The 25,945-nt window shown below is 37.0% G+C and overlaps 1 protein-coding gene across 3 annotated transcripts; it reads left to right on the top strand.

The window, feature by feature from the left end:
- The first annotated feature begins 1,255 nt into the window (after positions 1-1,255).
- On the top strand, positions 1,256-19,627 carry LOC127422978 (TOM1-like protein 2). 3 transcript variants are annotated; one of them, XM_051666933.1, is made up of 15 exons: positions 1,256-1,326; positions 1,939-2,023; positions 2,265-2,343; positions 2,464-2,613; positions 3,648-3,782; positions 3,986-4,153; positions 4,250-4,366; positions 6,272-6,405; positions 6,519-6,567; positions 9,655-9,820; positions 12,376-12,493; positions 13,752-13,824; positions 15,123-15,182; positions 15,703-15,736; positions 15,838-19,627. In XM_051666933.1, exons 1-15 carry the CDS (start codon positions 1,275-1,277, stop codon positions 15,990-15,992), a joined length of 1,575 nt encoding a protein of 524 aa, XP_051522893.1. In that variant the 5' UTR covers positions 1,256-1,274; the 3' UTR covers positions 15,993-19,627. The 3 variants fall into 3 exon arrangements, with proteins under 3 accessions (XP_051522893.1, XP_051522894.1, XP_051522895.1); XM_051666934.1 differs by lacking the exon at positions 15,123-15,182; XM_051666935.1 differs by lacking the exons at positions 13,752-13,824; positions 15,123-15,182; positions 15,703-15,736; positions 15,838-19,627 and adding an exon at positions 12,910-13,710.
- The last annotated feature ends 6,318 nt before the right edge of the window (positions 19,628-25,945 follow it).

Below are 25,945 nucleotides of genomic sequence, written 5' to 3'. Positions count from 1 at the left end.
ACCATCTCTGTCAACATTTCCGACATCACCTTAGTGTTCCCACGGACAATGTCCAACTCACTGCACAGCTTGCAAATCTAGTAAACATATAATTACATTATTATTCAATCTATTAAAACAAATGCCAATCCATGCAATTTAAACTTATGTGGTTAAAAGAATGAAAAACAGACCTGTTCAGGGGAAGGGTTGATGGGTCCAGAGATGTGCAGAATGGGCATCTGTGGAGAAGTGTAAATGAGAGAATTTTTATTTTGGGGTGAACAATATTACAATATTTCTTTAAGAGGTGTGCACAGTCTGATAGGGCAATGTTCATGAGAAATAATAAGCTAGAAATCATGCATGCAGAAGAAAGCAAAGTCATGCCACCATCTCAGTAACATTATAATACAAAGCAGAAAGCATCTATCAATTCAGTTTATGGCTATGATCAGAATAGCATACTACCATGCTGCTCTATTATTTCTGCCATATGTGCACGGGCAATTTTAGGATTTGAATGTTTGGGGGGCTCAGCTTCAATGACACTAATGTGTGCCCATTTAATGTAGGCTTTTTCAATCTGTTAGTGTTTTGCACTAGTAATTTTTTATCATGTTATACATTTGCACATATACAGTGAAAAGCTTTTTTTCCACATATCCCAGCTAAGCTGGAGTCAGAGCACACAGTCAGCCATAATACAGTGCCCCTGGTGCAGATAGGGTTGAGGGGCTTGCTCAAGGGCCCAGCAGTGGCATCTTTGCAGTGCTGGGTCTTGAACCCCAAACCTTATGGTCAGTAAACCAGAGCCTTAACCACTGAGCCACCACAGCCCAACACACAATTTCATTCAGTTTTTTAGGGGGGCTGAGATTAAACTTGGGGGGACTGTAGCCCCCCTTAATAGGTTCTAGTAACGCCTTTGGTGCATAGTATACTCATTGACCTATTACATTTACCAAAATATGCAGTGTACTACAGCACAAACTGCAATGCAGCATACCGATTGAGATTGCATGTTTCGCATATTATTTACAAAAATAGGAAGTATTCATTCTACGCTGTATAGTATTCCATTCCGAACATATCCCTTCTCTGCACCCTGAATAAGGGACCAGCGGAGCCACTGCTGCCCCTTTAACTATCTAGCGTGTCGATTCATCAATAGACAGCAGGTTCGTCCAATAACGACGCTGCGCTGAATTACACAAGCCAATGAGCATCACCAGTGGGCGGATCTTGAGTGTTTACTGTCTCATATACTGTTTGTCGTTGGGTATGTTGTCAAGATGGAGTTCTTGCTGGGAAATCCTTACAGTACTCCGGTGGGACAGTGCATTGGTACGTTTTTCACAACTAAAATAATGCTTAAAAATCTTGTCGTAACAAGTTAACGCCTTGAGCGATGTGTCTTTAGCTGTGCTGCTGTGAAGAGGCTGAACATATGGATAGCCTGTCTGTTAGCTGGCTAACAGCAAATGCTCATTCATGCTAGCAGTTTCTAACTTGCAGGTAGCTTTCAATACTTGCTTGTTTTAAATAGTAATGTACTTCACTCTTTAAATGACCGGTTTTTAGGAAGGCGAAAATGCTTGATACTGAATTTGAACTACCTTGCTAGCCCGGTGCAACTGCGTTTATCTCTCACACCCCAGATTCTTAGCTAAAGCTTGAAGTGATGTGTGTAAATGATTCGTACTATTGATCAGCTAGTTCCATTTTATAAATAGCCACTCTGTGGAAGGAAACTGACTGCTTGTTTTGGCAGATAGCCAGCCAGCAAACGAATATTTCATAGTGTTCAGCAATTCAGTGCACTGTTTCATCAGTGTCGATGACATTCCAGCCTCTATAATTAGTAACAGTCAGGATGACAGGTCATTTGTTTTTCGTGGAGTTTGTTTATCAATATTTGTTAAATTAAAATGAATTTTCCCTTTTGATCGTCCCCAGAAAGGGCCACAGATGGCTCCCTACAAAGTGAAGACTGGACTTTGAATATGGAGATATGTGATATAATCAGTGATACGGAAGATGGGTGAGAAATGAAAGATTTAAGATTCATAGCATGTAGCAGGTTGTTGCAGAAGATGTGTCATGGTTTCATTTTTTTTTCATAAGTAGAATGCTTAATTATGTCTGAATCATCAACAATATTATTTGTGCAATTTGACCATGCTTGCAACATTATTCGTACCGTCGTTTTAACTTTGAGTTGTTTGGTTGTTTGGCTGCATGAATGTGTCTGTTTGAGTTTATTTAATGTATTTGATCTATAGGCCTAAGGATGCTATAAGAGCTGTGAAGAAGAGACTTAATGGGAATAAGAACTACAGAGAGGTGATGCTTACACTGACGGTGAGCACAACCAATTAAATAAAAGATACCCTTTACAGTCTTAATAACAGCTGACAAAACAGCCTTGGATTGACTTCTTTAATCTGATTCTCATGAGCATCATTTTATGAATATGTTCAGGTTCTTGAGACGTGTGTAAAGAACTGTGGATATCGTTTCCACTCACTCGTCACCACCCGGGACTTCATCGATGGTGTTCTGGTGAAAATCATATCTCCTAAAAACAATCCACCGGCCATAGTGCAGGACAAAGTGTTAGCTCTGATACAGGTATGGCAAAAGTCACCTGGACTTTTTATTTTATTTTTTATCCCTTTTTCTCCCAATTTGGAATGCCCAATTCCCACTACTTAGTAGGTCCTTATGGTGGCGCGGTTACTCACCTCAATCCGGGTGGCGGAGGACAAGTCTCAGTTGCCTCCGCTTCTGAGAACGCCAATCCACGCATCTTATCACATGCCTTGTTGTGCATGACACCGTGGAGACTCACAGCATGTGGAGGCTCATGCTACCCTCCGCGATCCACGCACAACTTACCACGCACCCTATTGAGAGTGAGAACCACTAATCGTAACCACAAGGAGGTTACCCCATATGACTCTAACCTCCCTAGCAACCGGGCCAATTTGGTTGCTTAGGAGACCTGGCTGAGCGTCAATACTCGCTGAGCTACGCAGGCCCCCGGACGTTTGGTATTGATAATGTGAGAAAATTGTATTAACTCTTGGTTTACACAACATGAGGGAAGGAAAGATATGACATGAGGTGTTTCAAAAGGACAGTGTCGTGGAGAGAGAAGGTGCATGATGGGGCTAGTTACCTGATGCTCTGTAGTCAAGGAGACCTGGCCAATTCGTTGGCACTTGCGCTCAATACAACCAAGTGGATCTGGTTACCAGGACTGGCTCAAGTGACCAAGGGCGACTTCAATATGCTCTGAGTGTGATTACTGTCAGTAGTATTTCACATTTAATGTGATGTCAGAAATGACTCAAAATAACACAAATAAAATCTCACATAATCTCTTGTCACTTTGTGAGAATTGGGCAAGATTAGTCTGTGCTTGTCGACATGTTTCCATTAAGACAAATTTTTTTGTTTCCTTAAACAGCATAGTTTAACAAAAGCTTGTTTTGCACTGTGCCTACAAATATTTAAGGTATGAATTGTTCCAGTAAAGAAGATCTGGGCACTCAGAACTTATGTTCCTTGAAAAAGTTAGAAGTGTTTACAGCAACGCATATGCCATGTTAATGCCAAGTTTTCAAGGCATATAAATAGTTTACATATGCTCTAAATTTCAGGCTTGGGCAGACGGCTTCAGGAGTAGTCCAGATTTGACAGGAGTAGTCCACGTCTATGAAGAAATGAAAAGGAAGGGTATAGAGTTTCCTCGATCTGACTTGGAGACCTTGTCCCCCATCCACACACCACAACGGGTAGGTGCTGACGTCAGACAAATTATTGTTTGTTTGTCACAGAGGCTCACTGATAAATGTTTTCTACTTGCAGTAATGCATTAACAATTTCAATGTTAACATTAGGTCTCATAAACATATTCCATCCCTTATCATTACTTAACTTTTTAGCTTTACCATCCCTCTTTATCTCTGTTCTTATTGTCTTGCTCTGCAAATAATAGCAACAAACTGCTCCAGAGATGGACCAGCCAAAATACAATCCCCCAGCCCAACCCAAGCCACAGCCTCACTCTGGCTCCGTTCCTCCCTTCTCTGCCCCTGTTACCCACACTTCTCCACAGATGCCCATTCTGCACATCTCTGGACCCATCAACCCTTCCCCTGAACAGGTCTGTTTTTCATTCTTTTAACCACATAAGTTTAAATTGCATGGATTGGCATTTGTTTTAATAGATTGAATAATAATGTAATTATATGTTTACTAGATTTGCAAGCTGCGCAGTGAGTTGGACATCGTCCGTGGGAACACTAAGGTGATGTCGGAAATGTTGACAGAGATGGTACCCGGTCAAGAGGATCCATCCGATCATGAGCTTCTACAGGTTTCTTGTTCAGAATTTTTTCTTGTGGACCAGTCTTACAATTCAAAACTTTGTGGTATTTTCCCTGCGACTTTGATTTTGCCAAGGAAGACATGGTCCTATATCATATCCTTGTTGGTCCTGGTACAATATTTCCATCAACCAGTCAGATTTTAGAATTACAGCAAAGTTAAATTTGTGTGAAAGTTGGCCTTTTAAAGTGATAGTTTACCTAAAAAAGAAAATTCTCTCATCATTTACTCACCCACATGCCATCCCAGATGTGCATGACTTTTTTTCTTCTGCTGAACATAAACAAAGATTTTAGAAGAATATCTCATCTCTGTAGGTCCATACAATGCAAGTGAATGGTGGCCAGAATTTTGAAGGTCCAAAAAGCATAAAAGTAATACATATGATCCCATATCTTGAAATCCGTGTCTTCAGAAGCAATATGATGTGTGGGTGAGAAACAGATCAATATTTAAATCCTTTTTTACTATCAATGTCCACCTTTACTCTCTTTTGTTTTTGGTGATTCGCATTCTTTGTGCATATTGTAATCTATGGTCAGGGAGTAGAATTTATATTAAAAAAGGACTTAAATATTGATCTGTTTCTCACCTAGAACACATTCTTAGACTACCTTTGAGAAACTCTTAAACTATGAATTGTAAAATATGTCTTAAGTGTTCTGTCACAAAGAGCAATTTAGTATTTAAGATCAACAATGAAACTTAACATATCTAATTTATTAACATGTATACCATTTGGACAACAACATCAAAGCACAAAGCATCATGGTTGTCCTAAAGTGGTCTATTTGAATTGTTTACTAGGCAGCACAACGAGATCCTTTTGGACAGCTCAGTCTTAAAAAGCTAATGTATGTAAGTGATTAGGATATGCTAAAAATGTGATTTACTGTAAATGTCTGTCGTTTTTTTTTACTTTTCACTCTGGAAAGAAATGCTTTGAACAATAATAATAATAGTAAAGTTTATTTTATATAGTGCCTTTTTAAAATAGCTTTTTTAGGCACTTTACATAAAAAAGAACAAAATATAAGAATAAAAAGGATATAGAAAAAAACAAAATAAACACAATATAAACATGCATATCAATATGAAGAATACAAAATAAAATGGACTACAAAAATAGATTAATTAGTAAAATCTTTGCTAAATATGTTTTAATATTCAAATATACTAAGATTCTTTGCTTTTCTAATATCAACTGGTAGCGAGTTCCACAATTTTAGAGCATAAGAGTTATTAAAAGAGTTATATTTTGGTCTGTTCTCACTTAAAACTGTTTGGATCGCTTCAGAAGACATGGAAGAATGCGAATTGCCAAAAACAAAAGAAAAAGAATGTGAAAGTGGAGATTTGTAGTAAAAAAAGACATAAATATTGATCTGGTTCTCACCCACACCTATCATATCACTTCTGAAGATATAGATTAAATCACTGGAGTCTTATGGATTACTTTTATGCTGCCTTTATGTGCCTTTTGGAGCTTCAAAGTTTTGGCCACCATTCACTTGCATTGTATGGACCTACAGAGCTGAAATATTCTTCCAAAATTCTTTGTTTGTGTTCTGCTGAAGAATGAAAGTCTGGGATGGCATGAGTAAATGATGAGAGAATTTTCTTTTTTGGTGAACTATTCCTGTAATGGTTATGGCTAGGGTTATGTCCCTGTTCTTTTGTCTTCTCTTTCATAGTTTGTTCCAGTAATAACAAAAGATGTTGATCCAACAACACATTTTACTTGGCAAACTCACGGTGAATGTATGCTTATATTGCTAGATTCTCAAACGACCAACAGAAGGCCACTAGAGGGAGTGTTGGTACATGTCTGGTGTAGAATAATATTGGCTTTTTTATTATCCAGTGTTACAATGTTTGCTCTGTTTGTTTGAAGGAGTTGAACAGGACATGCAGGGCAATGCAGCAGAGGATAGTTGAGCTCATCTCACGTGTGTCCAATGAGGAAGTCACAGAGGAGCTCTTGCACGTCAACGATGACCTCAACAACATCTTCTTGCGATATGAGAGGTGTGATCTAACAAGATGAATATACCTTTCTGTAATGCTTTATTAAGCAGCTGTTTTCAGTGAGTGTAAGAGTTACATTGTTTCTTATTGCTCACATTTTGTGTTCCTTTTAGATACGAGAGGTTCCGATCTGGCCGATCATCTCAAGGCATTAACAATGGGGTAGGTTGTTTCTTTTGTAAGAGAGACCTTTTATCTGTGTATTAGCATCACTTCATCCTCAGTACATTTAATTCCAAAGACATTTACTTTAAATTTGCGATGCCAAAGGCACAGCTCAGAGTCATGCATCTCATATTTTCTTCCCCTCATTTGCTTGCTAGTTGCTTTAAGTTATTCTCTGAGAATGTGGTGTACATTTGCTGTGGGATGCAAACGCTTTCATGCAGTTAGAAACGAGATGTGAATGCTTGTTGGTGTTTTTTTTATTGTGTGGTTTTTCTGTTTTGTGATTTTTGTTTGTTCTATTTTTAATTTTTGTTATTGCTAGCTGAGTGAGGCAAGTATGAAAGTCATCTAATCCCATGCTTTTTTCTTTGTCATTAAGATGCTAAGGAATGTCAGTGTTGGCTAGTATCTTCCTATGTTGCATCTGGCATGTTTTGATCATGAACCTCCCATAACATGTAGGATGTCAGAATAGAGCCTCTCCCTTAGTCTGTGACCTTTGCTTGCTACCCCCTCCATCTCCTTGCCCACTAGTTCCTAGTTCCACTACTTCTGACAAAAAAAGTTACATAGGGATTTAGGAAAGATGCATTTCATAAAATAAGTATTTGTTATTTGATGGCATATAAATGGTTCTGTAAGCAGTTTCAGCCGTTTTACTAGTCTCGCGTAGCCAGATTATGACTGTGGGCGGTCCGTGGGCTTGCCTTCTGAGGCTGAGACTACCGTTTTACCTACTTCCACTTAAAACCACACACTTTCTCTCCAAAATCTTTTTCCAAAACATTACTAACAGCACCTTTAAAACAATATTATGGCATTGTAGATTATTTACAGGAATGCATGAGGTAAATCTTTTACGTTTTAAATTTGTTTATGTTAAAAATGGTCACACTGGTAAATTTGAATTGCTTGTTCCCCCACACTCACCAGGTTTCTTATCAGAATTTACTCATGTGATTTAAATAATTATGGAAAGGCAGTCTGAAACCAGTTTTAGAGCAATTGGGAAAAAAAGTGAGGTTTATCTGAAATGTTAACTCTGGTAAACATAGCATTTATCACAGAATATTAGTTTTCATTATTGCGCTTTTGCTTATTTATTACATAGTACAGAGGAAAGTGGACTAAGTTTATTTCCCCTCCGCATATTGAGTTGTTATTTTCTGCCTTATTATGCCAGTTAAAGAGAATGTCCTTTACAGTCTCACCACTTAACTGTTTTCATCAATTATTAGTGTACTTAGAGTTACAAATATTAGAATTTCTATTAGCCAAACAAGAGTTGGTGAAATTTTTGAAAGCAATGTGTATAGTGTAGGGCTGCAACTTACGATTATTTTGATAATCGACTAATCTAACGATTAATAGAACGATTATTCGACTATTTGACCAATTGCAACAATTAATCATTAGCTCTTAACTGATTATTCAGCTTGTGCCCCAACTTAAAAAGTTGTATAAAACATGCTTACTAACAATGAATAGGACAAAATCATCTTTTAAATATACCTGTAAATGACATTCACTGAATTAAAGGGAAAAAATACTTTTTATTAAGTTTAATTCAGTAAAGAAATTCACTGCAAAAAATCCTATTGTTATCAAGTGTATATGTCTTTTTTCCATTTAAAATTGTCTACAAATCTTTAAAACAAGATACATTTACTTGAGAAGTAACATATAAGATATTTAGACTTGCTTTAAGAGAATGTATCTTAAATATAAGTGTATTTTGTATTTAAGTGTATTTTGTCACTTGGTTATACTTCTTTGAGTGCAGTAAAGACAAAATACACTTATATTCAAGATCTGTTCTCTAAAAGCAAGTCTAAATATCTTATATGCTGCTTTTCAGGTGAATGCATCTTTTCTTAAAGGATTTTTAGATATTTTAAAATATTTGTAATTTTTACTATTATAATAAACATTCTCAGATAAAAATTTTTTTTCTTCTGCCGTATAGCTGCTAAAGAAAATGTACATTGTTTTAAAGGAGTTTTAGATATTTATATTGGAAAACAAGCCAAAACAAAAACAAATCAAAAACGTATTTTTTTGCAGTGTAAAATAGGGCGAAGACTACCCTCTCTCACCTTTCTGTTCACTTCAATCCATCTTTAACTCACAAAAAAAAACAAAAAACTCTTTCTTATTAATAAAGCTGTGTATTACCAGTTTTCTTCACGATAAGAAATGCACAGTGACATATATTATGATTCAATAAGTTGAGAGCCATCACGTTATAATCTAGCTGCATTAAGTGTGTGCGCTCGAGGGACGAGCGTCCCCATGACAGAGTGTGCATCAGCCGGATGCGGTTTCAATCTTTCCCCTTTAGATCGGGACATTTGCGCAACTCATAGAAGAGGTGCTGACCACACAGAGAAATGCCAGTTTTGGAGTGTGTGGTTATTTACATGATCTGCTTCTGTATTATTTGAACTTGAATAAAGTTATAACGCATTAAATATAATTGCATTTAAGATGTAACGCTGGGGTGTTTCCTCTAAAGACCATTGACACGCAAGTTTTGCTTCAGGGGAGCGGCAGCTCCAGATCAACTTATTCCACAATGAGAGTGCTTCTGTATTTACTTGTTTTGTATTTTTGCATTATAATTCCCTCATACTTTGCGATCTACATCACCTGAAGCTGTTTGGAAAGTTTAGAGTGCATCTGTACCGTGAGCTGTGTTAACTTCCACTCCTCGGTCAGGCTCGAGCTGCAGCGCTGCTCTCACGCGTCATCATTAGAGTTTAATGTGATCTCATGGTGTGTTAAATGAGATCAAACAACTATTCGACAAAGCAAATATTTGTCGACAATTTTTTGTCGACGTTGTTGATGACATCGACTAATCATTTCAGCCCTAGTGTAGTGCAGAACATCCCAGCCATTCATCTTGCTGTAATTCCCCTCATCCTATAGAATGACTGCATTCAGAGGCTCTTTTTGTAATGTTGTAGTTTGTAAATCAGTGTGACGGTGTAAAGGTAAAATACCAAATGAATCGTCTATTTACCCTGAAGTGTCTGTAATCAATGTGTGTCCTTGAGAAATGGTGTTATATGTCCACAGGTCCTTAACGAGGCTTCAGAAGATAACCTGATTGACCTGGGACCGGGGTCTCCAGCGGTGGTCTGCCCCAGGAACAGCGCTACTCCTCCGTCTAGCCTGCCTCCCTCCGTGGCTACAATTCACTCTGCCTCTCCAGTCACACTCTCCTCCAGACTGGCTGTTTTGGGTGAGTCTCATACCTTAGGCCACAATGTTCTTCACTCAAAAATAAAAGTTCTGTTAAAAGTTACCCTCAAAGTTATTTATTTTTTTCCATTATACACAAAAGGACTGCATTAGGGTTTCTCCGATACCAAAATTTTGGCTTTGGTATGATACCAGCAGGGTTGGGAGGGTTACTTTCAAAATGTATTCCATTACAGATTACAGAATACATGCTGTAAAATGTCACGGTCATGCCACGGTCCAGATCACTGAGATCACATTTTTTCCCCATTCTGATGGTTGATGTGAAAATTAACTGAAGCTCCTGACCCATATCTGCATGATTTATGCACTGCACTGCTGCCATACCATTGGCTGATTAGATAAACGCATGGATGATTGTTGGTGCCAGATGGGCTGGTTTCAGTATTTCTGTAACTGCTGATCTCTTGGGATTTTCACAAATAACAGTCTCTAGAATTTACTCAGAATGGTGCCAAAAACAAAAAACATCCAGTGAGCGCCAGTTCTGTGGACTGAGATGCCTTGTTGATGAGAGAGGTCAACAGAGAATGGCCAGACTGGTTCGAAATGACAAAGTCTACAGTAACTCAGATAACCGCTCTGTACAATTTTGGTGAGATGAATAGCATCTCAGAATGCTATTCTAAGATGCTGGTTGGCACTGTTTTGGTGGCACGAGGGGGACCTACACAATATTAGGCAGGTGGTTTTAATATTGTGGCTGATCGGTGTATGTCATCATGTACTGTGCCCTTCGACAATGTCAGAGCCAACTTAAGATGTTTTTCAAAAGTCAGGATAAAATTCAGTGGGGAATGCCAGCCTTACATTTTCAAGGAATGTGTCTGATAAAAAAAGAATATTTTTTCACTTAAGTCATCTCAGTGCACACTTGTTTTGAGTTGATCCACGGTGCGTACAGATGCCACTGGTTGATCGCATACAACTTCAAAGGTGCATGTTGATTCAACTTGAATGGAATCATTTTTAATGCTACCAAAATGTCAGAAAAACGTTTTATTTCATGAATCAAACTACTTGTTTATTATAAAACAAAAATGTAGAATATTTTTAGAAACAAAGACATTTTCTCTGCATACACAATCAATGTAGAACATTGCTCGGAGTCACCGATCCAGAGTCAGCTTATCTCCTCCCATTCTCCCAGTAACTGGGAGCTGTAACATGGAGCAGTCCGGTTGCATGTGCATTAGCGAGTTGATTGACAGGCGATGTCTGTATCTAAAAGGTGATTGGCTCTTTTACCTGCAAGGTGGGACTTCCTTTCTACATCCATTGATTGTTGGATGCTAGAGCTTCTTGGTTGAGCGTTCCAGTTTCTCCCATTCATTTAAATAAAAGTGACTTGTCTCTGGCCTCGCATTCTGTAGAACTACAATGCCCATCATGCACTACGTCTCCTTTCCGAAGTTTGCACAATTTTACTCCTGATATCTCGCAATACAGGGAAAGTAGAGGTGTACAAAAGCAACGCGTTACTTTATTTAAAAATTAACTCCGATATTATGGTCTAAAATAAAAAATAAAAATGTTGTTACTTTACTCGTTACGCGAAAAAAGTAATCTGATTACGTAACACTCGTTACTTGTAATGCATTACCCCCAACACTGTACGTGACCATATTGAGATGTGAATTTGATTAACTGTCAAATTGTCATTGATTTCATCCCAAAAATGTCAAATTCTGTAAAATTTTGCTAATAGCAAAATAGCTGTAGTACTGTACCGAAACTAGCAACAAGATGATATCATACCGTTTTTAAAATTCTCATATTGTGTTGAACAGAAATTACAACAGCATGCAGGTATGGAATGACATGGTGTTCTGTAAAATGACATGATGTTCAGTAAATTATGACAGATTTTTTTTTTTCTTTTTTCTTTTTTAGAGCTACTGTATTGCTTTAACAAGCACAGAGAGAAATTTGTTTTCAGTTTTTGCTTTCCCTACTGGTCAAAAGTTTTGAAACACTTACTCATTCTTTATTATAATTTTTTTTGTTTTGTTTTACATTTTAGAATAATAGTAAAGTCATCAAAACTATGGAATAACATAAATGGAACTATGGGAATTATGTTGTGACTAAACAAAATCCAAAATAAATCAAAACTGTGTTATATTTTAGCATCTTCAAAGTAGTCACCTTTTCCCTAGAATTTTCAGAAATGTACTCTTGACATTTTCTCAACCAACTTCTTGAGGTATCACCCTGGGATACTTTTTAAACAGTACTGAAGGAGTTCCCATCTATGTTGGGCACTTATTGGCTGCTTTTCTTTATTATTTGGTCCAAGACATACATTTCAAAAGCTTTTTTTTTATTATTAAATTTGAGTTTTATAATGAAATAAATTAATATGGTGGCACAATTTTTTTTGTCTACAAAACTAATTTCAAACATTTAAGCATACGCCTTCAGATCAAAAGATTTTTAAGATCATGAGAAACATTTCAGTCAAGTGTTTCAAAACTTTTGACCGGTAGTGTATATAAGGCTTTCCAGATTGATGTGAAAACTGTTTCATTACAGATGTCGGTTCAGAAAGTGTGAGTGGTACCTTGAGCTCTCTGACCAGCTGTCAACCTCAAGATGACTTTGACATGTTTGCCCAGACCAGGACTGGCACCATTCCTGACCAGAGGAAGAGGTATGAAACCAATCTCTTTTTGATAATTTTTTTTTCAAGAGACCAACTGCATGTATGCGAAATAAATGAACTTATGCAGGGGTTCAGTTTAAATGTTCTGATAAAGTTGATACACAATTGGTCAGATAATGGACTACTTGCACTGAGCCTTGAAATAATCTGGCTCGCTAGTTTCTGGTTATATGTGTACAGTGTGTCGTAGTTGCCTAGTTCTCAAAACTTCACTTAAAATGAGTGTTCGGAAGATGATGTTATGGTCTGTACATTTTCATAGACAAGAAAAAAAATATTTGGTACAGTGTCATGAAAATTCACTGGAAGGACCATTTTATTTAAAGCTTTAATATTTCCCAAGCCGTCTGAGAAAGCAATGACGTATACACCTAGCGCTTTTTACTGTTTCTCCTCACATGGAGGCCTGTAGCAGACATTTAACCACAGAGCAGCTTGAACCACAAATGACAGAAGGTTGAAGGAGACTAGTAATGGGTGACAGCACCAGCGCTCTTGGAATGAAACAACTACAAGCTTCAAACACTGCAGTGATCCATGTGTGAGGGAGGAGAGAGAGGCCTGTTTAATGCAAGCATCACCTTGTTTTAATTAAATGTATGTTTTAATCACTATTTTGTGTCATTGTTTCATTTATAAGTATATATCTATATGTTAAAATGTAAATACATGTGTAGAAAGCAGCCAAAGACAATGAGTTAAATATGTTTAGTGTTGTTAAATATATTTCACATTCTAATTTGAGATTAAAACTGTTTCATTCTGTTCTGAGTGGTTTTTAAAGACTAGTCAGAGAACGCCTAATGTATTTATGAATCAATCTACAGTATCTGGGAAATTTAACCAAACAAAGGTAATTTGCAATCGTTGCAAACAGGTATGAAATATCATCAATGAATGAAACGCGTGTTAACGAGACTACCAGACAGCTGCTGGCTATATATGTTTGATTTATTTTTCACGAGCTGAGTGTAGCTACATTTGGAAAGGAAAAATTGTATTTGGAGACCAATTTCAGCATTTTTTATATGTGAGATCAGTCATGTTAATGCCAAAAACATGATTTATTGTTTTAATCAAAAAGTAGAAATAATCTGCCTTTCCATGAATATACCTCTGCATGTAGGTGCCCTGAACGCTGTAACCGGAAACGCCTGAGCCGCTGAATGCGGAGGCAGTTCTGCAAGTAGTCCATAATAGAGTTTTTTGCACTTTCACTCATGTGTTGCTGGTTTTGAACTCTCAGTGCACCATTCGAGGACACAAAGGCTTCAAGTGGAATGGCCCCGACTTTGGACATCAGACAACAAAACACTGGGGTGAGTGTTCTGTAACTGCATGCGTGCTTATTTCTGGAGACAGAAAATAGTTTCTAGCCTTTCCTGTCATATAGTAAGTACACTATATGAGGATCTTTGTTTTTACATTTTTCATCATAGACATCATAGAGCAGTGTGTTGGTTTTGAGATTTATGTCAGATTGGAATAAACAGCATATGAATAATTACTTTATTTTCAAAGCACATAGTGCACAGTAATGTACCCATATTGTATCACACACACCCAACTATTGAATGAGAAGGTTGTGACTTTCAAGCTATGCACAAAAAATGACAATAATTAATGAACATTAATAAAAGTTTGAGTTAGAACCTCTTTTTCGGAAAACAAGAATCCATAATATGCTTTAAAGGAACTGAAATGAAAATTCTCTCATTATTTACTCACCCTCATGCTATCCCAGATGTTTGTTTCTTTCTTCTGCTGAACACTAAAGAATATGTCAGCTCTGTAGGTCAAATTAATGCAAGTGAATGGGTACCAACATTTTGAAGACCCAAAAATCACAAAGGCAGCATAAAAATAATTCATAAGACTCCAGTGGTTTAATTCATGTCTTCAGAAGTGATATGATATGTGTGGCTGATGAACGATTCAATATTTAAGTCCTTTTTTTTATTATAAATCTCCACTTTCACTTGTACATTCTTCTTCTTTTGTTTTTAGCGACTCGCATTCATTGTGCATATAGCCAAATACTGGGCAGGTAGGATCATTTATAGTAATAAAGGACTTGAATGTTGATCTGTTTCTCACCCACACCTATCATGTCGCTTCTAAATATATGGATTTAACCACTGGAGTCTTCTGGATTACTTTTATGCTGCCCTATATGTGCTTTTTGGAGCTTCAAAGTTTTGGTCACTATTCACTTGTATGGACCTACAGAGCTGAAATATTCTAAAAATCTTTGTTTGTGTAGAAGTAAGAAAGTCATACATATCTGGGATGGCATGAGGGTGAGTAAGTGATGAGAGAATTAACCCTTTTGTGTTTATTAGTAATTCTTAACCGATATTGTCCAGTGCGGCTCAATAAATTCCTGTTGAATTGCTGTATTTGGCTGTGACATAAGTTGTTGAGTGTGTTGGTGTTTGATTTGTTACCAAGTGTCCATTTGGAAGGAGTTTGTTAATGGTTTGATAAAGACTTTTATGTTTAAGCCATACTGTTTTATTTTTTGTTTATTTTTTTTATTTTTTTTTTATTTTTTTTTGTCATTTTGGAATTATTTGTTTTGATTTGCTTGGTTCCGGTCCATGGTTTGGGTCTGTAGGCAGCTCTTGACCAGTCCTCTGTCATGGATGACATTGAGGAGTGGCTCGATACTGACGTGGTGAGATTTTCTTTCGTTTATTTCTTTCATCTTTTTCTTTAGGACGTTGCATAACAAGATTATTCGAAAAGAAATATGCCCTTTTAACAGCATACTACTTTTTTTCTTTCTTTTTTTTTTGCCTTTTTATTCTTGACTGACCACCTTGTACCCTCTTTTTGAGGTCACTAATAACTCTCCTGTATGGTGTTGTTTTTCAGACAGCTGCATTCTTTTCTTCTTTGGGATATTGTTATAGTTTATTTCATTTTATTTAGTGAACACAGAGAATCTAGTGAATAAATGCCTGCTCGACATTCTTTAACAACTTATTTTCTATACTAATGCCTTTTTTGGATTTATGTTTGGGAATGATTTTAGGGCAATATAAATACGATATTTGTTTAGATAATCAGTGAAATCGAGAAACCTTCCATGTTATCAAGGTTGTCTTGATATGATTGTAAATTCGTTGTGTTCCTTGTTTTAAAAGACTTCAAGCACTAAATAATTTGTGCTTTTATTTTCTATTGCTCTACAGAAAGGAGATGGAGAGGAGGGTGTGACAAGTGAAGGTATGGATAAATACTTGACTTGTTTCTGCTGATACAATTCTATGCAGTAATTAAATCTTTGCAGTTTTTGACTTTTACTCTCCATCAAAACTTTCTTCCAGAGTTTGACAAGTTTTTAGAGGAGAGGGCCAAAGCAGCAGAGATTGTGCCCACACTGCCGGCGCCCCCTAGTGACGACCTTTCAGCTGCTGCAGGTGCTTCCGCGAGTGCAAGTAAAAAGGCGGGCAGATCAGAGGACGCACTCTTTGCTTTGTAGATAAGTGTCAGTTCCTTTGGGGTGGCCCAAGACTACTCCTGTGTGTGTATTGGGTCAGCTGATTTGCAGATACATCAGCCTCTCCCTCTTTCTCTCCTGCTTCCTGTTTTTCCAGCACAAATCAACACTAGCATGGCTGCCTCTTGTGCCCACTGATGTAATTGGAACTGTTTCATGATACTATCCATAAAAAGATAAATTTTCATATTGGACATTTTCATGCACTAGTTTTCATTCCGTTTGAAAGTGGTGTACAAGATCCACCCATAAATTATTTTAAATATGTACTGTTCCCTGTGGGTTTGAGAGGTCGGTGTCTATTTTTTTAATGAATATTTGTGGTACAAAGCAAGGAAATTCATGTTGAAGTCTACAGCAGGTCGAGTCATGTCTAGCTTTGTGTTCTCTGTGGTCCTGCATGCAACAGTGGAAAAATCCTATCTGTCTTTCCTCAAGAATCTTAAAAGGGAACTTTTTTTGTCCAATTTAATTTGTTTTAAAGGGATGTTTAAGTAGGTATTATTTATTATCAAGTTTCTTAATACCTCTAAAAAAGGTATACGTCAACGGAAAGCTGATGGCAGCAGTTCATGTTCACATTCAGGAACATTTTGACAAATTTGAGAATTTTGCAACATATTATCGAAGATTAGAATGACCCTCGTTATTTTAGGATGCATGACAATCATAACTATTAGAGAGAGAAGTTTTTTTTTTTTTTTTTTTTTAAGCTTATTTTATTTCAAATTTAGCATTGGTTTTTGTTAATTGGTTTACCCCATTTTAGAGTAATTAAAGGGATAGTTCACCCAAAAATGAAAATCCTCTCATCATTTACTTACTCTAAAGATTTTTAGAAGAATATTTCAGCTCTGTTGTCCTTACAATGCAAGTGAATGGTGACCAAAACTCCAGAAGCTCCAAAGAGCAGATAAAGTCAGCATAAAAGTAAATCATAAGACTCATAAGGAGTTATATTTTGGTCTGTTCTCACCCAAAACCAACTGGTTCACTTAAGAAGACATTGATTAAACCACTGCATTCGTATGGATTACTTTTATGCTGACTTTATCTCCTTTTTGGGGCTTTTGGAGTTCTGGTCACCCTTCGCTTGCATTGTATGAACCAACAGAGTTGAGATATTCTTCTAAAAATCTTTGTTTGTGGTCTGCAGAAAAAGAAAGTTGTACACATTTAGGATTGAATGAGGGTGAGTAAATGATGAGAGAATTTTCATTTTTTAGGTGAACTAACCCTTTAACCCAACAATGAAAAATCTGTCATTTATTATTGTTGTTCCAGTCCTGTATGACTTTCTTTCCTCTGTAGAATACAGAAGGAGATAATTTAATGATAATTTAATCCATTCCTGTTGGCTGAATTAATTCATTGGCATTAGACAGTAGCTCACTTTAATGCTTATTTTGGGTTTGAACATGAGGGTGAGAAATTTCATTTTTGGGTGAACTATTCCTTCAAAAGGCAAAATGTCAGAAGTTAACTACTGTACATAGGCCACACCATATGAGGAAATTATTTATTTCACTGGATACTTTTAAATGCTATTATTTTACTTGGCAAAGCCATTGCATATTAGAAAGGATTAACAGGAACAAAAAATTATTTAAATTTAATTTACACTGAAAGAATTATTAGCCTTTTGGCTGTGTTAAAAAAGCTTTTGTTCAAATACAAAATTTTTGCTATAGTTCATTTAAATGCTGCCTATTATAAGACTGAAAACAAATGGAATTTACGGCGTGCTGATGGTGACTGCAAGGCAGTTTAAATTGGATTTTACATTGCACAACTACAGCAGAAATGGTGCCAAGCTTAGTATTGTTGCTATTAGGGAATGCCTTAAAGAACAGAATGTAGGTAGTTAAAAACGAGGGATAGTCAGCTAATGGTCATTAACATTTCGTACTTATGTTTGGACATCAAAGATTTGAACTTTAGTCAGAGTTGAATGTGCTCATATAATACGTTTAGTTTGAGTGCTGTGTCTCACTGTTGTGTACATACAGTTTTGATGGACCAAATATTTAACCTAAAAAAAATATATAGAGCATTAAGTCTATTAACTTTAATACATATATAGCTTTTAGTGTCCAGAGGAGCTGTAGTTATGTTTGTAAACATTTTACGATTTTATTTGTTCATGTAGGTGAATGTGAATAAAATGGACAGTGCACTTATGCACGGCTGATCATTTTATATAATTTGTCACTCTACAAATTGTCTCCCAAATAAAAATAACTGAAATCACTAGAGCAAGAGGGCTAAGGTGAAGTAACTTTGGAAATGTATTAGGATCGCCACCTATTGCGAGTTCACCGTGCTGTGTTTGTAAACTTTACAGTTACCACCAAACTTAAGTTGATCTGTTAAAGTAATTTAAGGGGGTGTTAAAAACAGAAGTCTTGTATGACAGTGATTCAGCTCGTGGCTAGGTTTGGAGAAGAGCAACATTAAAAAAAAAAAATTAAAAAAAAAAGGGAGGAAATTCATCATTATCTTTAGCAGAGATTTCATATAGGCTATTATTATTGTGTTATTATATTATTATTAATATAGATATTATTATAATAAGGTTCTGAACTTAACACTAAAATATTGTGGGTACCATCTATTTCTATTGATAAGATACTTAAGGGACACAATTGACCGATTGACAAGTGTCTCTCTCAAGACATCTATACCTCCCCCTACATATTAATTTGTACACTACGTTTAGTGTAAAATAGACATATTTTACTACACATGGATGCTAACTATCTCTTTTAAATGCTGTTTTTAATATTTATGACACTATTGCTGAAATGTGTCATCTTGTTAAGGATAAGAACGTGTAACTTCCTGGATATGGAATTATCTTCATTGTAGATTATTCAGCAAAATGTGCAATTTCATTTATCAATGCTGCACTAGTTTGATTTCAGCTGTAATAGCTTTGGCTGTAAATTTGTCTCAGAAATGTACAGTTTGAGAATGTAGAACAAATTTATTTTAATCAGTCTTTTATTTCAAAATTCAGTATTGGTTGCTGTATATTAGAATCAAGTGGACTGTAAAGATCAGATTCTCAGTCATAGGTTTTGAGTTTCCACACTCTTCTCTGTTGAATATCATTTTCAATGCAGCTGGAGTGAAAATATCTCACTGACTTAAAAGTAATCAGACACACATTATCCCCACCATATGTTCAGGTTATGCCAACGTCTTTGGTAGAGGAACCCTTTTTGTACTGAGAGCATTTCTTTATAGGAATGGCACATTTCTTCTCTTTGATGTGTTTGAAGTTGTGTGTCTCTATGTATATGTGTGAACAGCTCCTGATTTCCTGACATCTGCTGCAGACACCATGTTTATTCTGTATTTACCAAGGGAAGGATAGGAGAGAATCAAGCTATCCAAAACGCAGCATTTTTATAAAGGGACTGAGTGTGTGTGGGGCTGGCATAAGCTGTACTCTCTTAACCAGTGATCATTGCTGTAGTTGATCTTGGTTTTGCAGATTATTCTGATGTTGGTCTGTGTGCTTACCTGTTGTTATACCTCAAGTTGCTCTCTGTACTGTTTAATTCATGCATGTGTTGAACTCCAATAAAATATACCAAGTTGGTAACCTGTTACCAGCCTGTCAAATTGTTTTTTTTTTTTTTTTTAGATGGCATGTAGAATGTATACAGTGTCTTAAATGGTTCAATACAAGTTAAGCTCAATTGACAGCATTTGTGGCATAATTTTGATTACCACAATCATGTATTTGGACTTGTCCCTCCTTTTCTTTAAAAGAAAGCAAAAATCTGTGTTTCCAGTGAGGCACTTACAATGGAAGAGAATGGGGTCAATCTGTAAATGTTAAAATACTCACTGTTTCAAAAGTTTAGTCACAAGACATAAACAATATGCATGATAACTTGGTTTTAGTGTGATAAAATCACTTACTAACCTTTTCTGTGTAAATGTTATAACCAATTTTACAACTTCATTGCCATGATGGAATGTCAACAAACCATAAAACGACTGTAAAAATGATGATTTAAACACTTAAAGACTTTAATTCTTCTATTAAAACTCATTATTTGAGCTGTAATGTAAGTGCTTTTTTAAAAGCATAAGCTTTACATTTCTCTTTAAACCCTGTTCCATTTACTTCCTTTGCAAGTGCCTCACTGTAACCTCTTTTTTTTTTTTTTTTTTTTTTAATTATTTTTAAGAAAAGGAGGGACAAGTCAAAATAATGTGTGGTATTCAACGTTATGCCACAAATGCTTTTAATTGAGCATAATTTGTATTGAACCCAGAATATTCCTTTAACAAACCAAACTCAATGACAAATCTAACATTGACCACATTTACATAAAAGGAAATTCTGAATAATATTTTAATATTATTGAAATATATTTATCATATTCTGATAATGTATGCGTCATGTAAACATGCAAACACGAATAAGCCATAACAATATTTTGGTTTCTAGAAATCTGAATAAGACAGCTGACGTATGCCCACATTAATCGGAATTTAATTTATTAAAAATGTGTTATATAAATTGTAAAGTAATTTTGCGTGCTATATGTGAAAATTGGAATTCATTGTTTATAAAGACACATTTAAATTACTATGCAGAATTACTTTAAATTAATTGAAATAAATGGCAAGAGCGAGTGTCTGTCACGAATCAGAGGCAGGACACAAACGCAGAGTAAAAACAAAAAGGATTTATTTATACAAAATAAACAAAAACCAGCACAAACTACCCTGTAGGGGAAAACATAGTCCAGCGCAGAGAATCCACTGAAGCTGGGCTGGGGCGGACTAGCTGGTTACAGGAGCACAAGACTGACTGACATGAACTCGAAACAAGACGAACTGGCACTGGACAGCACACACACGAGGAGACTAAAATAGGGAGAGAAATCAAACAGGTTAACAGACAGGGCAGGTGTGACTAATGAACTAATGATCAAACAAGGAGGCGGGGTATGACGTGAGACTGAGAGACATGCGGCAACACAGAAACAAAACAAAGCCAAGTGCTCTCACAAGACACAGACACCCGAATGGCACAAGCGCATATTGCCAAGACAAAAATGTGGGAAACCACAGCCGAAGCCGTGCGCTCACACAAAGACAGAAGACAAAACAAGACAGACACAGAACTATGATGTCACGACCCTGTCACATAAAAAGCCAGACTGACAGAATCGTGACAGTGTCTTTCCACAAGAGAATATTGGGGAAAGAATGTGCATGTCTTTGTTTATTTGGAAAATGCTGGTTACATGTATATAGGAATATTCCAATAGCGCTGATGTAAAAGTTTTTTTCTGAATAAAAGCTGAACCAGAATAAGGACCTTTAAAGGAAAATGTCCATGCGGTCATTGAAATATAATTGTGTATTATTTCTGCACTGAAAAAAAAAATAAAAAAATACAAAAAGTTCTTATAAATCTTAACTTTGATAATATTAAGAGTGTAAATTTAACTTTAAATTCAGTAACTTTTACTTACCGATATTATATACACAGTACTTAAATGAACTTTTAAATAAACATCTTATTAGAACATGCCACGTTTTGAGATTTCCTTTCAAACAGATGTTTAATCATGTACCACGTGACATTCAGAAGCCTCCCATAGGGAGGCTTAAATGCATGCTATGTAGTCTGAGACAACATACAGAGCTGCGCATGCAGACCTCAACACTCTGTGCACAAAACACCATGACGATAACAATTGGAATTATTTTGAACATGAATGGATAATTTTGAGTTGAAAACTAACTTAAGACAGCACAAAACGAGAAGTTACCAAATGTAACAACAAAAACAGTAAATAAACTTGCAAACGATGAGAAACAAATCATATTTACTTAAGCTAGAGCATTCATTTTACCTGTTTGAATGCGTAACATTTGCAGGAAGGAGTCGAGAGAAAGAGGATTTAAATGCAGGCTTATTTAAAAAAAATTCAGGAAAATAAACACAGGAAACTAAAACATGAACAGAACAAACCATTACATCCATGAAGGGTAACAACTGACAAAGAACATAGGAAAACCAAGGGATTAATTACACGGGGCAAAGGAGGAAACAAAGAACACCTGGGACTAATAAATCACAAGAACCAATGAAACAAAGATAATAACTACAAAACCCATAATCAAAACAAGACAGGCAGGGAACAATAAACATACATGTCGACCCCTAGTGGTCACCAGGGTAATCGTGACAGAGCCCCCCCCATCTAAGGAGTGGCTCCTGAAGCTCCTTAACATAAAACACCAAAAAAAAAAAAAAAAGTTAATGGGAGGAGCAGGAGGCAGAAGTTCAAGGCATGGAGCCACATGAGGCGGAGCCAAAGGAGTCTCAGGGAATGGAGTCCCAGGAGGTGGAGCCGAATGTGGATCATGAATTTGAGTCTCAGAGGGCAGAGCCAGAGGTGGAGCGGGCAGAGCCGCAGGAGGAGCAGGGAATATAGACTCAGAGTGGGCGGAGTCACTGGAGGAGTCTCAGGAGCGGGCAGAGCCATGGAAGGCTCGAGGGGCGGAGCCGTGGAAGGCTCGAGGATAGCCTCGGGGAACTGAATGGACTTAAGGAACTGGACAGCCTTACGGAACTGGACAGGCTCGTCGACAGCCTCCGTGGCCATGGGCACTGGCAGCGACTGGGGAATGGCCTCCATGGCCATGGGCACTGGCAGCGACTGGGGAGCAGGAGCCCTTCTCCTCCTCTTCTGGACAGCCGGAAGCACTGCTGTGGGAATGGCCTCCGTGGCAGAGGACGCTGGCACTGGGACGGCCGAGGCTTCAGGCGCTGCCTCTGGGACGGCCATGGAGGCGTGGCCGCTGGCTCATTGACCGTGGCAGGCGTGGCCGCTGGCTCGTAGACCGAGGCAGGTGTGGCCGCTGACAGCGGCGAAGGATTACTGTCATAACCCACAGTGTAAGGAGAGAATGTGAGCCTCAAGGCATAATCAATTATTTCCATCAGGGAAAGTTCACATCTGCCTCCAGGCAGACAGGATTTCACAGGCTCGTCGAGTCCAAAACGATAAAAGTATTTTAACGCAATATCTCCCCAATTGAAAATCTAGGCAAGACTGCAGAAATGCTCAGTATACTGCTCAATGGTATCGTCACCTTGTTTGAGAGACAGCAATTGTAAAGCCACTAGATCCATAATGGTGGCCAGTTGTTGTGTAACGTTTGCAGGAAGGAGTCAAGAGAAAGAGGATCTAAAATGCAGGCTTATTTAATAAAAACTCAGGAAAATAAACACAGGGGAAACTAAAACATGAAACCCAGAATAAACCATCACTTCCATGAAGGGTAACAACTGACAAAGAACATAGGAAAACCAAGGGATTAAATACACAAGGGGCAAACGAGGAAACAAAGAACACCTGGGAATAATAATCACAAGAACCAATGAAATAAAGGCAATGACTAGAACTACAAAACCCATAATCAAAACACAAGACAGGCAGGGAGCAATAAACATACATGGCGATCCCTAGTGGTCACCAGGGTAATTGTGACAGAATGTAGAATTTACTTAATATTTTCAAGTTTAACTAACTTATTCAATATAGAAAGCATATTTTCTGCTATATTTACTTCACAAAATCATGTGTGTTAGCTGAAACTGAAAATCTGTTATTTTAATGCAATATTGTTTATGTTAGAGAACATCCCTTAAAAAATAAAATATGCTGTTTGCATGAGTATTTTGTCCATGTGTTGAAGAGGTTACACAGATTAAAAATAAGTGCCCTACCAAGGACACATTCTAACCCTATAAGACATACAATTAGCTCTACCAGTGAAACTGTTAAAAAAGAGATTGTCAAATGATCATAATCACCATGAATGGCACCTTTCAGTGATATTATGCTGGTTAGAATTATGTGGCTGCCAGAGAATATAAGGCTTCAAAATCTGTTTCTCCATATTGCCTACTCCTAAACCTTTGAAGACAGAATCTTCTGTGCATGTGGATGGATTTGACAACAATTTAAAAATGATGCAAGCCCCCGTGACAATCAGGCTTGCATGGCACATTCCTAAATTAGGGTTAAAAATAAAACCTCAGATGTTAGCTGTATACTCACTTTAAACAGGTGCAAAACCACATATTCCTTTCCAGGGGGTTGATGAAAATGAATTTTTTCCTGATCGTAATCCAAAGGACCGTGAGTTTGTTTACATTATGCTCTGTAATCAATTCAATAACCTCCACTCCTCAAATCAATGCCTTATTATTGCATGGAAAAATATGGCTTGACAAACAAAATGCTTGTATTGAGAGAAACACAGGTACAATGGATGTAAGACATCACATTTTCAATAAGAAATGGCCTGTTCAGTTTATGGTCTGCTTGGAATTTCCAGACATTTATTTGGGCTTCATATTACTGTATTATCTTGTGTGTCACTAATGCCAACATTTCTACTCAAGATTATTTGACATTGATATCTGGTTTTATTTCCTGCTGTCACCAAGTCATTTACATTAAGAGACGCATAAGGTTTTTCCTGTTTTATGTGAGACACATCTATAAAGTATACAAACAGTCAGTTGCAACTCCACATGATCATAAAATCATGAAATATATCATCCATCACACAGCACCTTTTATTATACTTTAAGGAATGTTCCAGCTTCAATACAAGTTAAGCTCAGTCTATAGCATTTGTAGCATAATGTTGATTGCCACAAAAATTAATTTACACTTTTTTGTTTAAAATAACAGCAAAAATCTGGGTTACAGTGAGGCAATGGGACGATCTATAAATGTGGAAATACTCACTGTTTCAAAAGTAAAGTCACAAGGGGGGCCTGGGTAGCTCAATGAGTAAAAACGAGTATTGACGCTGACTACCACCCCTGGAGTCGCGAGTTTGAATCCAGAGTGTGCTGAGTGACTCCAGCCAGGTCTCCTAAGCAACCAAATTGGCCCGGTTGCTAGGGAGGGTGGAGTCACATGGGGTAACCTCCTCGTGGTCTCTATAATGTGGTTCGCTCTCGGTGGGGCACGTGGTGAGTTGTGTGTGGATGCCGCGGAGAATAGCAACACGCTCAACAAGCCATGTGATAAGATGCGTGGATTGGAGGCAACTGAGATTCGTCCATGAGTCACTACACAACCATGAGGACTTAAAGCGCATTGGGAATTGGACATTCCAAATTGGGGAGAAAATAAAAAATAAAAACTGTCAGAAGACGTAAACAGTATGCATGTTAACATGACTTTAGTGTGATAAAATCGCTTATTACATGGATCTCTGGAATACTCAAATCTGATTGGCCAATGGGGCCATCTAGCACTCTGATATTTCTCTGTAACAAAACACACAACCACGGATCAGACCGCATTTCCGGGTATTGCGAGCCATCTTTACTGCTTCTAAGTTAATAAAATAATTTCAACTCAGATCAGTGTTTCATGTGCATTTATTTATTTATTTGGCAAGTAATCTTTTAATGAGCTGGATAATGAGCAGTCAGTCAGTCATTAATTACAAAATTAACACCAACAGAACTCCGACCAAACCGGAGTTGGATTTCAATTGTTCAGCAATTTATTTCTTCTCACATAATTACATAATTTCAACACAAATTAACATTTCATGTCCATTTATTTATTTAGCTATTAGTCTTGTAATAAGCTGGATAATGAGCAGTCAGATGGTCATTTTCACAAAGTAAACACAAATAGAACTCTGATGCAATCCTGGTGGATTTAAGCTGTTCAGCGATGTCTTTCTTCTTAAATTACTTAATTTCAATGCAAATCAATATTTTATATCCATGTATTTATTTCTTTTGTTATTAGCCTTGTAATAAGTGGAAAATTTTACAATCAAAAAAAAAAGAAAAAAAAAAACCCTTCAGGGTGATACAAGTGCGATAACAACTGACTGACTGAACATTATCCCTT

Source organism: Myxocyprinus asiaticus, chromosome 32 (assembly GCF_019703515.2).
Source record: "Myxocyprinus asiaticus isolate MX2 ecotype Aquarium Trade chromosome 32, UBuf_Myxa_2, whole genome shotgun sequence".
Lineage (NCBI taxonomy): Eukaryota > Metazoa > Chordata > Actinopteri > Cypriniformes > Catostomidae > Myxocyprinus > Myxocyprinus asiaticus.
The sequence above is the reverse complement of the archived record's forward strand: the minus strand, read 5'-3'. Positions and strand labels throughout refer to the sequence as shown.

Bases quoted from the DNA above. Each gene is read 5' to 3' on its own strand.
- LOC127422978 (XM_051666933.1), top strand. From the start codon at position 1,275: ATGGAGTTCTTGCTGGGAAATCCTTACAGTACTCCGGTGGGACAGTGC. The intron at 3,783-3,985 runs GTAGGTGCTGAC...TGCAAATAATAG, and splicing joins CCATCCACACACCACAACGG to CAACAAACTGCTCCAGAGAT. The intron at 4,154-4,249 runs GTCTGTTTTTCA...TATGTTTACTAG, and splicing joins TCAACCCTTCCCCTGAACAG to ATTTGCAAGCTGCGCAGTGA.